The following is a 14916-nucleotide window of genomic DNA, read 5'->3' on the forward strand; positions in this document are numbered from 1 at the left end:
GGAATAAGTCACTTTAGAGTTCTATTAAACTTGTAGATGTCAATTAAAAGTGGCTAATAGGTGAAAATAGCTACATGACTTAAAACTAAGAACTAGGTGCTGTGTGTATGTTAGACCCAACGACTTTGGTCTTTGTTTGTCATGAAAGAAAGGGTTATTTTTAGCAAAGATTGCTTAATCAGGCTAAAATTAAGCTTTTGGACTCACTCATTTTCTTACCCGCTTATTGGGTTATTGCTGGAGCCTAAACCAGCTTTTCAATGGGCGCAAGGCACACAGTAACACCCTGGATGGGGCGCCAGTCCATCGCAGGGCAGACACACACACACACCCATTCACCTATAGAGCAATTCAGTGCCTCCAATTAACCTTGACTGCATGTTTTTGGACTGTGGGAGGAAACCGGAGCTCCCGGAGGAAACCCACGCAGACACGGGGAGAACATGCAACGCTTGGGGATCAAACCCGGGACCTTCTTGCTGTGAAGCGACAGCGCTACCCACCGAGCCACCCAGCTTTTGGACCAGTCTTCCCAAAGTTCTGAGCTCAATACTGTTGAGAATAATTGGAATAAGTCACTTTAGAGTTCTATTAAACTTGTAGATGTCAATTAAAAGTGGCTAATAGGTGAAAATAGCTACATGACTTAAAACTAAGAACTAGGTGGTGTGTGTATATGTTAGACCCAACGACTTTGGTCATTTTTGCCATGTCAGTTTTACATTTTTAAAATTGAAATCACCATATGTTAAACGTTACAAGTGTATTTGACCGTCAGCTGTATTTATACGTTTACTAAGACTAAGGCTTGTGTTGTGAGTTATAGTAAATGAGGCTTGCGCCACCAAGTGGACTAAATTAGAAATTAAACCATAAAAGCAGCATCTAATAATGTAATTCTACCTTTAGTTGTGAAAACCTGCTCTTTTTAGAGTTCCCTGAAATATATAGAACATTATTTAACTAAATTAGCTAAACATGAATCGGTGTAATACTATTATCGTCGTGACTGATCAGCCATAAAATTAAAACCACCTCCTTGTTTCTACACTCACTGTCCATTTTATCAGCTCCACTTTCCACATAGAAGCACTTTGTAGTTCTACAATTACTGACTGTAGTCCATCTGTTTCTCTGCATGCTTTGTTATCCCCCTGTCATGCTGTTCTTCAATGGTCAGGACCCCCACAGAGCAGGTATTATTTAGGTGGTGGATCATTCTCAGCACTGCAGTGACACTGACAAACATGGTGGTGGTGTGTTAGTGTGTGTTGTGCTGGTATGAGTGGATCAGACACAGCAATGCTGATGGAGTTTTTAAACACCTCACTGTCACTACTGGACTGTGAATAGTCCACCAACCAAAAACATCCAGCCAACAGCGCCCCGTGGGCTGCGTCCTGTGACCACTGATGATGGTCTAGAAGATGACCGACTCAAACAGCAGCAATAGATGAGCGATCGTCTCTGACTTTACATCTACAAGGTGGACCGACTAGGTAGGAGTGTCTACTAAAGTGAAACTCCAGCAGCATTGCTGTACAACACACACTAACACACCACCACCATGTCAGTGTCAGTGCAGTGCTGAGAATGATCCACCACCTAAATAATACCTGCTCTGTGGTGGTCCTGTGGGGGGGCCTGACCATTGAAGAACAGGGTAAAAGCAGGGTAAAAGCAGGGTAAAAAAGTATGTAGAGAATTGTAGATCTACAAAGAGCTTTTATATGGCAAGTGGAGCTGATACTACACTTGAATTAATTTTATTTAATAGGCAAATTTTTGCAACTGGTTCAAAATCGAGTAAAATGTATTTAAAAACACGTGCGCCGCCCGGGAATCGAACCCGGGTCGCAAGAATGGGAATCTTGCATGATACCACTACACCAGCGGCGCAGTGCATTGATGATGTGTTGAATTTAAATATTATATAAAGAACAGAGATCATACAGAGTGTGTACATACGTATATACGCTTAAACAGTTATACGTTTAAGACTTCATTCGCCTTATCGTGGTGTTGCATGTGTTTTTTTTTCTCTTGGCAGTGATTTACAGCGTATAGTGTTGCAAAAAAATTAAAATCTGCACCTAATTACACGTTACGACAGAAAATAACTTTATAAAAAGAACCGGAGCACCGAGAAATTCCTGAATGGATTTGCGCGCGCGGGGTCCAAAAGTGACCGAAAGTAACCTCGATGACGTCACGGCGGCTCCCGCACGCGCCACCTCTTCAGAGCCAATCAGATCGCAGAGACGCAGAGCCTGTCTTGTTGACAACGCGGCCATTACTTCCGGGCTAGTTAACGAGGCCGGTGACTACCGCAGCTTGCTAAAAGAGAGGCAGGTATGTGCATTGTTTCTTATTTAATCATATTAAATGCTTTTGTTTAGTTTTGTGTGACGAATTTCTTACAAATGCGTGGACAATCGGTTTACATTTGAATTCCCGTGTGTTTTCTGACACGAGGATGCTCTGGATGATTCCATTGTCTATAAGCGGCTATGCCCTCTGTGCGCGCTCGTGCGTGTGTGCGCGCGCGCGTGCAGATGTTGGTATGTCCGATTGCGCGTTGATGGCATTTGCTCGTACAGTTTATTCATAAGGGTGAATGATCATACAGTTATTTCAGGAACACGCACAGTGGCTGGTGTTGGCATGGCTGTTAATAAATAGCAGGATCTGTAGATAGCTTGGATCGGTCCAAAGCCACGTTCTGGAGCTAACTGGCTAGCTTGTGTTAACACGTTAACATGCAGGCAGATGTTGGAGGACAGAAGCTGGGATCTACTCACGATGTGTCGAATCGATCTAGATCAGATCTAAAAATTTCATATCCTGCACATCAGAAGTACAGTTTGTACTGATTCGTAATTCTGGTCAGAATCGCGGTGGGTCCGGTGCAGGGAATCACATTAACATTTTCTCCATTTAGCAGACGCCTTTATCCAAAACCACCTACAGTACAGTATACAGTTTGAGCAATTGAGGGTTAAGGGCCTTGCTCAAGGGCCCAACAAGCAGCAACTTGGCAGTAGTGGGGCTTGAACCAGCGACCTTCCGGTTACTAATCCAGTACCTTAACCACTAGGCTACAGTGGTTTGCTTAAACTAGTCGATTTAAAACAGTCGATTGACCTTCTAAATGTTTAAGGCGGTGGTTGGAAACATGAGTATCAGTAGGAAAGGCAGGGTAATTGCAGGGCAGTGATGGCTCAGTGGTTAAGGCACTGGGTTCGAAATCAGTAGGTTGCCGGTTCAAGCCCCACCACCGCCAAGTTGCCACACATTCATTCATTCATTCACTTAATCTTGGGACAATTTAAAACAGTCACTTGACCTGAATGTTTTAAGAAGTGGTCAGAAACAAGAGTATCAGGAGGAAACGCAGGGTGATGGCTAGTAATCAGAAGGTTGCCAGTTCAAGCCCCCACCACCCCCAAGTTGCCACACATCCATTCATTTAATCTCGGGACAATTTAAAACAGTCACTTGACCTTCTGAATGTTTTAGGAGGTTGTTGGAAACAAGAGTATAAGGAGGAAACGCAGGGTCATGGCTAGTAATCAGAAGGTTGCCAGTTCAAGCCCCCACCACCCCCAAGTTGCCACACATTCATTCATTCACTTAATCTAGGTACAATTTTAACAGTCGATTGACCTTCTGAATGTTTTAGGAGGTGGTTGGAAACAAGAGTATCAAGAGGAAATGCAGGGTCATGGCAAGGCAGTGATGGCTAGTAATCAGAAGGTTGCCAGTTCAAGTCCCACCACCTACAAGTTGCCACACATTCATTCATTCATTCACTTAATGTAGGTACAATTTAAAACAGTCGATTGACCTTCAATGTTTTAGGAGGTGGTCAGAAACCAGAGTATCAGGCGGAAACACAGGGCAGTGATAGCTCAGTGGTTAGGGTACAGGGCTAGTAATCAGCAGGTTGCCGGTTCAAGCCCCACTACCCCCAAGTTGCCACTATTGTTCCCCTAAGCAATTGCCCAAAACTGTGTTGCGTCATAATTGTAAGTCACTTTAGATTAAAGCTTTGCTAAAAGAGGAAAATGTAAATGTACTGACCATGTCCAGGACATATGTTGAAGTTGCATCGCATGTTTTATAATGAACCAACCAGATGTTTGTTTATTTATTAGGAGTTTAACGTCACTTTGGTTACATTCATGACAGGAACAATAGTTACTCATTACACAAGGTTATATCGAACACAGTCATGGACAATTTAGTGTCTCCAATTCACCTCACTTGCATGTCTTTGGAGTATGGGAGGAAACCCACTCGGACACTGGGAGAACATGCAAACTCCACACAGAAAGGACCTGGACGGGCCCACCTGGGGATCGAACCCAGGACCTTCTTGCTGTGAGGTGACGGTGCTACCCACTTACCCACCAGCCTTGTTATGTAAGAATTTATATCGATGTACAGTTTGTACTAATTCATAATTCTGGTCAGAATCACGGTGGGTCAGATGCATCACATATTCATTCATTCGCTTAAGCTAGGGACAATTTAAAACAGCCGAAGGACCCAGACCGCCCCACCTGGGGATCGAACCCAAGACCTTCTTGCTGTGAGGCGACAGTGCTACCCACTTAGCCACCGTGCCGCCTGAACCAACCAGACTCGTGATGTAACAATCTAGATCAGATCCAAAATTTCATATCCTGCACATCAGAGTACAATTTGTACTGATTCATAATTCTGGTCAGAATCGCGGTGGGTCCTGTGCCTTTCCGGTGGGTCCGATAAATCACATATTCATTCATTCACTTAAACTGGGGACAATTTAAAACAGTCGAAGGACCCGAGCCGCCCCACCTGGGGATCGAACCCAGGACCTTCTTGCTGTCTGCGACAGTGCTACCCACTTAGCCACCGTGCCGCCCGAACCAACCAGATGTGTCAGCAGTATTCAAATTCGAGCTGCAAGCTGAAATATTCAGCCCTGCAACAAGAAGTCTCAAGGAGCAACTTTAACAGCAGCAGTTAAAGCAATAAAACATTTAGTTTCTCCATGCAGAAGCTTCCAGCTAATTGAGCCAAACATTTTCGATGGGATTTAAATCTGAAGGCTGAGAGGACCACTCTAGGATATTCCAGGTCTGATTTCTTAACCAAAACCTGGTTGACTTGGAAGTGTGCATGGGAACATCATCTTGCTTGGAAGTCAAATTATCACCAAGGTTCAATTTCACCGCAGAAGACAAAGCCCTACCCATACCATTTCACCACAGAATGCCTTAGTCAAATGGTTAAAATTCCTGCAGCAGAAAAACATCCCGACATCTGGACTGCCCCCTCCCATGCTTGAACGTGGGAATAGTATTCTTCTGGTCATAATCCTTGCCTTTTTTACGCCAGACAAGTTGCTGACCCAGATGTCCAAACGTTTTCAGTTTTGATGCGTCACTCCATAGAAGTGATAGAAGTACATTGATCAGCCATAACATTAAAACCACCTTGTTTCTACACTCACTGTCCATTTTATCAGCTCCACTTACCATATAGGAGCACTTTGTAGTTCTACAATTACTGACTGTAGTCCATATGTTTCTCCACATACTTTTTTAGCCTGCTTTCACCCTGTTCTCCAATGGTCAGGACCCCCACAGAGCAGGTATTATTTAGGTGGTGGATCGTTCTCAGCACTGCAGTGACACTGACATGGTGGTGGTGTGTTAGTGTGTGTTATGCTGGTATGAGTGGATCAGACACAGCAGCGCTGCTGGAGTTTTTAAATACCGTGTCCACTCACTGTCCACTCTGTTAGACACTTCCACCTAGTTGGTCCACCTTGTAGATGTAAAGTCAGAGACGATCGCTCATCTATTGCTGCTGTTTGAGTCGGTCATCTTCTAGACCTTCATCAGTGGTCACAGGGCGCTGTTGGCTGGATGTTTTTGGTTGGTGGACTATTCTCAGTCCAGTTAGTGACAGTGAGGTGTTTAAAAACTCCAGCAGCACTGCTGTATCTGATCCACTCATACCAGCACAACACACACTAACACACCACCACCATGTCAGTGTCACTGCAGTGCTGAGAACGATCCACCACCTAAATAATACCTGCTCTGTGGGGGTCCTGACCATTGAAGAACAGCATGGACGGGGGCTAACAAAGCATGCAAAGAAACAGATGGACTACAGTCAGTAATTGTAGAACTACAAAGTGCTCCTATATGGGAAGTGGAGCTGATAAAATGGACAGCGAGTGTAGAAACAAGGAGGTGGTTTTAATGTTATGGGTGATCGGATACAGAATCTTCTCTCTCACGCAACACTCTTCTAATCTGGGCTTTGGACAGGCACTGAGAGCGCACTGAAAAAAAATACACCTCCCTGTGGCCATCCCCCTTTTTGGACACTAGCTAATCTTGTCTGCACAGATGCCCAACCAGTCGATAGCATTGCTGAGATTCGAACCCCGAATCCTCACCTCTCAGTGTTACCAGGCTAACATATTTTAATGCTGTGCCACCCCAGCACAAAACACTTAATGTGTATAGTCCGTAGTCTAATTAATTTTTACAAAGGCAGGAATTAATGCTGGAAGTTTACACTCCCTCACAGTTCTTAGATCTAGCGACCAGAGAAGTTTGTGATGAGTTCTTTGACACACTTTATTCAAACTTAGCAGCTATGTATATAACGTCACGCAACTGCAGTCGTGAATCCTACTAGACTTGAAGCAGCAATAAACTGTCAGTTTCTCTTGCCTAGAGGGTTCTTGGCAGGTTTGCCTGGTCATGTGATGAGTTGGTTTTTAATTCATTGGTACGTTTGTAAAAGTCAAGGTGTGTCGTTTGGCATTCAGGTCTTAGCGTAGTACTGCCAGAGTGGATCAACCTGTCTCAAGTGGGATTTTCAAAATGTGAGAAACATGTGTTGCATTTTATGGGAGGTATAGGAGGGTGCAGAACTAGCATAAGGAATGCAGTTAATTAAGATAAACCACGTGTAGTGCAGTAAGACGTCAGGGTACTGCATGCTGTATCTTGTGTGACCTCTAAACCTTTACGTAAGACTCAGAAACAGAAGGGTGGTCCATCACTGTTTGAAGATCTGCCAGATTTGATTACCATCTCTTTCTAATTTGTGATGGAATGATGAACCATAGATCTATAGGCTATTGGAAGTGATCGGCCTAGTCTAAAGCCATTATATCTCATCTCTGACACCTATGGATATCAGTAACAGTAAGCAGAATTATTTTGTATTTGATATGGGTGACTATTGGAAGCCAGTGAAGCTAGTGGAGGATAGGAGCGATGTGGGCCGACCGCTTAGTAGATTAGGCTGCTGAGTTCAATCAAATTAAACCTTTAATCAAATCAATCCAATCAAATCCTGACTAAACTGGGCCGGATTTGGCTCACCAAGCGATGATTCTGCTTTTTAACGGTACTTGTAGTGTCTGAGACGATTCAGGAAGGAAAACCATTACGTTCCGAGTCTGTGGGTGACCTTGCATCACCAGAAACTTTATGTAATCACTGTTCGAATCCTTGTCTTGACCGCTGGTCCTCGCTTCACCATTTTCTACAGCACGCGGGGCTTTTGGTTTAAAAATAGCTGCAGGAACAAATCTGCCGGTTTGCTTCGGATTATCAATATCTCAATGGCTGGCCTGTTCTTTAAAGGGTTTGTTATTTTCTAAACCAGTAAGCTCCTTTATCATTGCTGCTGTTACTTCTGTGGGTCATTATTAATAAGGGTTTAACTTGGTAAACCAGGTTCCATTCCTCTTTTCTACATTGGTGCAATGCAGGTGAGGTAGGGCTGGTATTTTTGGGTGCAGATGTCACCTGATAGCACCTCTGCCTTTTACCCACGGGAGCTTCGTTCTACTTCATTTTCCGTTATCTGAGACACAGGCTGTGCAAACTGAAAGTGGTGTAAGGAATTGAGAATTTATTATGAAAGCCAAGTGAGGCTACTGCATCCTGTACTGACACTGGAAAATACTTGTAATATGTTTAAGGTTCCAAACAGAAATATGGAAGGTTTTGTGGTCTGCAGCTTTTACGGCAGTTTTTAAAGATCGTCAGCGAGATCTAATTGCACATAAGTCACGAAAGCCAGCCCGCAAATGTGACACTGTAAGCTGTGAAAATATTGGTACTCTTGGTGAATATGTGCTAAACTTGTCATGAACATTTGCTTTGGGGTATTTGGATGGTGTAATGCATTTCTGCCTGCACTTGGTAGGTAGTGTAAGCAGAAGTTTTTTAATGATGAGATAGAAAAATCCACTTATCAGCTCCACTTACCATATAGAAGCTCTACAATTACTGACTGTAGTCTGTCTATTTCTCTGCATGCTTTGTTACCCCCCTTTCATGCTGTTCCACAATGGTCAGGACCCCCACAGGACCACTACAGAGCAGGTATTATTTGGGTGGTGGATCATTCTCAGCACTGCAGTGACACTGACATGGTGGTGGTGTGTGACACAGCAGCGCTGCTGGAGTTTTTAAACTCTTCACTGTCACTGCTGGACTGAGAATAGTCCACCAACCAAGAATATATCCAGCCAACAGCGCCCCATAGGCAGCGTCCTGTGACCACCGATGAAGGTCTAGAAGATGACCGACTCAAACAGCAGCAATAGATGAGCGATCGTCTCTGACTTTACGTCTACAAGGTGGACCAACTAGGTAGGAGTGTCTAACAGAGTGGACAGTGAGTGGACACGGTATTTAAAAACTCCAGCAACGCTGCTGTGTCTGATCCACTCATACCAGCACAACACACACTAACACACCACCACCATGTCAGTGTCAGTGCAGTGCTGAGAATCATCCACCACCTAAATAATACCTGCTCTGTGGTGGTCCGGGGGGGCTAACAAAGCATGCAGAGAAGCAGATGGACTACAGTCAGTAATTGTAGAACTACAAAGTGCTTCTATATGGTAAATTGAGCTAATAAAATGGACAGTGAGTGTAGATCAGTGTATGTGCTTACACTTAAGCCAGCTGTCTTATATGATAACAAGACATGCCCTGGTGTGAAGGCTGGTGTGACTGTTTTTTTAATTCTTATTTATTTTAATTTACGTTTTCTGCTTGAAAATACCAACGCCACTAATGGTCAGAATATATACACTTATTTGCTATTGGTAAACGACCAGCTATTTCAGCTATGTGTTTTATATTAATGGGGTTCTATAAGCTTGTTTTCTAACTGTTATCAGTTTAAAGGACCCAGACTTGTTATGTACACATAACTGACTCAGTCACTGTGTATTATGACCATCTAGTAAGAGGGCTGGATGTTCCTGTGTCTCAGCCTGCTGTGGAATTTTCATCTGTATGTAACATTTCACAGCAGTGACTGAAGTACTTCTAGTTTTAATGTACAATGTTTTTAAAGTCCTGTGTGGGGTAAAGTCATATTTTAGGAACATTTATGAGCACAGAAGGTTGCAACATTGCTCACTGGAAGACGCTTATTATTATTAGTTGATGCTTGATTACTATCAATATTGGTGTACACTAGGGATGTAACGATGCACCACAAGACAGTTAAAAATCGGTGCACATGTGCTACGATTCCAATCGGTTATCCATTTAAGATGAATCAATATTCACTTTAAACAGCAGAGGGCACTGGTGCTGTTCACCTTGCCTGGTTGACATCACTACAGGGTTGCCAGGTTTGGAATTTTCCAGCCAAATTTATTTATGTGAGGATACTTTCTTTATTTATATTATTTATGTATTATTCATTTAGTTATATAATGTTGGATTTGTTTTAAAAATTCGTTAGTTTTTTACACAATAAGCATTATTTGGCATAGTTTGTACCTACCTCAGAAATAAAAGGACATTTATTATTTAGATGAATAAAAGATAAGCACAAATAGCCGTTCAGGTGGCGCAGCGGTAAAAACACACGCTGGTACCAGAGCCGAGATCTCGAATACATCGTATCGAATCCCAGCTCTGCCTTGCCGGCTGAGGCTGAGCGGCCAACATGCTGGCTGATTGATGGTGCCTGCACAGAGATGAGAAGAGAGTGCTCTTAGGGTGTGTCCTTCCGTACACGCAGCTAAGCTGCACTGCATTCGTCAAAGTGTAGGTGATGAGATGCACACGGCGTGCTGCCCACGTGTCGGAGGGGGCGTGGGTCGGCTTCGTTCTCCTCAATCAGAGCAGGGATCGGCATTGGTGGAGAGGAAGCATGACGCAATGGGGCAATTGGACGCGCTAAAAAAAAGAAGTCTTTTTTTTTTTTTAAGAGAAATAATAAAAGTAAACTTTGTCATAATTTGTCTTCAATTTTATTTAGTTAAAAATCGTATTGTGAACCCAGTATCGTGAATCGTATCGCATTGTGGGTAGAGTGTATCGTTACATCCCTAGTGTACACCATGTTTGTTGTACGAACCTAAATCTATTGTATGGTAATACTTGTTTATGTATTTCATAGATCGGTCTAGCATCTTGACATCAGTTTACATGTTTTCTGTATTGCTGATTCTCTTTATAAAGCGGTCACACCCTTGGTAACAAATTATTGACCCTGATCATCAGTACAGTCATAATCATAATTCATTAACCTACTGCTGAATGATTACTTCCATTTATAATAGGCGCTTACATAACACCAGGCATGAACCCGGCTTGATTTGGAATCCCTGTTCATTCACATACGACAGTATTCGAATTATACAGCACTGTCGCCTCACAGCAAGAAGGTCCTGGGTTCCATCCCTAGGTGGGACGGTCCGGGTCCTTTCTGTGTAGTTAGCATGTTCTCCCCGTGTCTGTGTGGGTTTCCTTCGGGAGCTCCGGTTTCCTCTCACAGTCCAAAGACATGCAAGTGAGGTGAATTGGAGATACAAAATTGTCCAGGACTGTGTTTGACATTAAACTTGTGTAACGAGTAACTACCTGTCCGGTCATGAATGTAACTAAAGTGCATAGAACATGACTGTAAAATACTGTTCCACACCGTGTTGTGTTGCCAGAGGAGTTTGTTTTCACTAAAATCCTCTTTCTCCACACTTCGACAATCCTTAGCCTTGTTCCTAAATCCTGTAAGATCCTGTGTAATAAGCTGTACCGAGCTTAGTTCAACCATTCAGTCCTGGGTGCAAATGAAGCTAACATCTACGTTTGAAATAATTCATCCTGGCACACCTATCCCTCGTGTTGTTTTCTCCGTACTTGCTTTAGCTGCGATCAAAGATGCTTGCAAATCTTCATGATGCTGCTTTAGTAACTGATTTTATTCTTCACAGCTGACCCTTGTTTACCTGGAAGTTGCTTGGTCAGCTGGCACAGTCGTCAAGGAAGAAAGAAGCAAGGAAGCATCGCTCCAGAAATGAGAAGCTAGCACGGCGCAGCCCAAAATCAACAGCGACTGAGGGATCTTGTTACGAGAGACGGACGCAGACAAGAACAGGATCCACTGTAGTGTTGCTCTCTCGGTTGTTCAGTGCACTGTTTCCCTTCTCTGCGCCATCAGGATGAAGCTGAAGGAGGACGTGCCTCCGATCCTCCTGCAAGTCTTTCGCTCCGTGGTCTGGGTCTACTCCGTTATCACCTTTATACCCTGGTACTTCCTGTCTGGTGCTGGTGCTGACCAGGCCCGTGCCAAGCGCATCAAAGCACGCTCAGTGAGTACAAATGTTACATTTTATATTATGTAAATTGCATTGTGTAAAACATGTTTTACAGTCACTGTTGCATTCATTCAGATTCAGACCCAAAAAGCTTATAACTGGCATAATGGTACTACATAACATACTATACTATATAGGGATGTCCCGATCCGATCTCAAAGATCGGAATCAGGCCCGATCAAGGCATTTTTTAACTGGTCGGTTTCGGCTTTACTAAGCCCGATCCTCGGCGGTCAAGCAGGTGTCGTAAACGGAGAGTCGAGTCCAACAGCGAAGTGTAATGTCTGCAATGCGAGTGTTTCACGAGGCGGTAGTAGCAGAGCTGCGTTCATTACTGTACAATTTTACTATTTATATGGTGTGCGAGTCAAGGATCACACCGGTTTACAAAACAATAACTTTTAATCCGAGTATGAAAACTTCAGGGACCATAACATACAGTGTTACCAAGTTACAAGACTGAACGACATCTCAGTATTAAGCACTCCGATTGGCTTAGTTACAAGTCAAGTCAACTTTATTTATATAGCGCTTTTTACAATATACATTGTCTCAAAGCAACTTTACAAAATCCAGGACCAACAGATACAAAAACCCCTGTTGAGCAAGCCGAGGGCGACTGTGGCAAGGAAAAACTCCCTGAAAATTACAGGAAGAAACCTTGAGAGGAACCAGACTCAGCAGGGCCCATCCTTCTTACAACACGCCTACAAGTACGGTGGCTTATAAACAAACCAGATATCATTTAACCAAACGATCTACCGATTTGATACGGCACCTAAAAAATAAACACTCGGTGGAATACAGCGAGTTTATTATTATATGATGAGAAGAGGAACCGGCTGTCCGCTAACACGGCAGAGATGCTGATTTTCCTCAAAAAAGAACCTTCACAACATTTTGAGTGTTCTAGTTTTACTACTACAATGCTGCACTAAGTTTGTTTACTTTTATTTTGTAAAAATAAAAGAACATTAAGCGATAGCTTGGATGCAGGCAATTTTTTTCCTGCAGCACTGCAGAGCTATTCAGTTGTTAAACATATACATTAGATTAATTTGAATAACTGTAATGTACTTGAAGCGTGCACTGTGTGAACAGTATTATCTAGTTCTTATCTAGACAATATCTAGAAAATACAAGTATCGGTTTGAGACTCGGGATCAAAATTAATGATCGGGAACAAAAAAACGTGATCGGGCTAGTGTACTATAACGCTGCAACCTAGAATTACAATTACCCCTAATACTAAACTTCTGGCTGCTTAAATCTTATATCTTCTGACCTCTCACCATATCCATAAACCTCCTAATTGGCCTTCCTTTCCTCCTAAGCACCCTTCTCCCTATAGAACTCTCATCCCTCCTCTGCACATGCTCAAACCACCTCAATCTCACCTCCCTAACTTTGTCTCCAAGACATCCTACCAGCGCTCTCTCTCTCAATTCCCAAACCTGTCCATCCTTGTCACTCCCAACACGATTTGGAGCATCTTTATTTAGTCAGTGCCACCGACTCCCAGCCACACAGCAAATGGCTTTAACTCTTGGAAATGCTTCGATCACAAAGATATTGTATCAGTTTAACAGTAAGTAATAACAATGCTTTTCATTTCCTTTTTGGCGGCAGGTCAGCGGGCAACCAGCAGGGCCGTACAGGGCCATAAACAGCCAGAAGCAGCTCGTCTCTCAGCTTCATGAGGGGGCAGACAGTCTGGACAAGGTGTTCGAGCATGCAGTCAGACACTTCCCTCAGAGAGACTGCCTTGGTACCCGAGAGGTGCTCAGCGAGGAGGATGAAATACAACCCAATGGCAAGGTCTTTCAAAAGGTGAGACATCCGTCCACTTACACACACTTACACACACCACATTACAAGTGCAACCAGTATAGACAACGTCATTTATTCATTTTCTTATCCGCTTATTCAGTTAGGGTCGTGTGTGTGTGTGTGGGGGGGGGGGGGTGCTGGAGCCTATCCCAGCTTTTCAATGGGCGCAAGGCACACAGTAACACCCTGAACGGGACGCCAGTCCATCATACACACACCCATTCACCTATAGGGCAATTTAATGTCTCCAGTTAACCTGACTGCATGTTTTTGGACTGTGGGAGGAAACCGAAGCTCCCGGAGGAGAACACGCAAACTCCGCACAGAAAGGACCCGGACCGCCCCGCCTGGGGATCGAACCCAGGACCTTCTTGCTGTGAGGCGACAGTGCTACCCCACTGAGCCACCATGCCACCCGTCACACAGGAATAGTATGGGTACGTTAAAAACCTTTTTTTTTTTTTTCTCTATCTCTCTCTAGGTGATATTGGGAGATTATAACTGGCTATCGTATGAGGAAACGTTTCAAATAGCTCAGAGGTTCGGGAGTGGCCTGGCTTCTCTCGGTCAGAAACCTTTGTGTAACATTGCTATCTTCTGCGAGACTCGGGCCGAGTGGATGATAGCAGCGCAGACTTGTTTCATGTACAACTTCCCATGTGAGTAATTGAAATACAAGCGCACACACGCTGATTCATTCAGATAAAGCTTTAATCATAAACCCAAAGGGAATTTTAATAGTGGATTACAGTGAAAGGGAGGAGTCGGGTCAATAACAGTTTCTGTATTGCTATTCTCAACATTAAAACTATCAAAAAAATATCAGATATGTGGCCAGATTTCTTTGGCCTGGTTTCAAGAATATCGATTCTTGGAACATATAAACCACCAAAAGTACGTGGACATTCAAACATCGCATCTAAACGAGCTTGATGAGCCTAATATGAACTGTGTGTTCTCGGCAAATCGTTATGCCATTATTAAGCTAAGCAGCACCGTCACAGCACTGGGCGCCATCTAGCTGGCATGATTGGCAGTGCCTTCGGCAGACGCGTTGCTGCAAAGGCGGGATGACCGGACTATGTGGGTGGGGTCTTCAAACTCTGTGTAAGTACCCTAATTAGCAGATAGAGAGGCGCCAGGGCAGAGCGCATAGGTGAAATATGTTCTGTTAAGGGCTGCACACGGGTCGGAGGAGGCGTGAGCAGCAATATACACACACCGACTGCAATCAGGGATCCCCCAGCAGCGGAAGACAGGAGGAAAATGCATAAATACAATAGAAAAAAAACAATTACATCAGTTTGATAATTTTATATGAAATTTAAAACTGCTCATAACTGCAAGACTATTCTATATTAGTCTTCATCATATGTTCACTTCTTTTGTCTCCTATGCTTTCTCTCGAATCTCTCTCTCCCCACCCACCC

The 14916-nt window shown here is 43.6% G+C and overlaps 1 protein-coding gene and 1 non-coding gene across 2 annotated transcripts in view; one reads left to right on the forward strand and one right to left on the reverse strand.

The window, feature by feature from the left end:
- Nucleotides 1-1828: 1828 nt before the first annotated feature.
- Nucleotides 1829-1899, reverse strand: trnag-ccc (transfer RNA glycine (anticodon CCC)). The gene has a single exon. It is a non-coding gene; the product is annotated as a tRNA-Gly (tRNA).
- Nucleotides 1900-2306: 407 nt separating this feature from the next.
- acsl3b (acyl-CoA synthetase long chain family member 3b) overlaps nt 2307-14916 on the forward strand; it is a 29160-nt gene continuing 16550 nt past the window's right edge. Inside the window, exons 1-4 of the mRNA XM_062987339.1 lie at nt 2307-2352; nt 11273-11650; nt 13286-13486; nt 13968-14145. Of these exons, the coding sequence (XP_062843409.1) occupies nt 11501-11650; nt 13286-13486; nt 13968-14145 (529 nt within the window). The 5' untranslated portion in view covers nt 2307-2352; nt 11273-11500. The remainder of the gene's footprint in view (nt 2353-11272; nt 11651-13285; nt 13487-13967; nt 14146-14916) is intronic.

Source organism: Trichomycterus rosablanca, chromosome 25, assembly GCF_030014385.1.
Source record: "Trichomycterus rosablanca isolate fTriRos1 chromosome 25, fTriRos1.hap1, whole genome shotgun sequence".
NCBI lineage: Eukaryota > Metazoa > Chordata > Actinopteri > Siluriformes > Trichomycteridae > Trichomycterus > Trichomycterus rosablanca.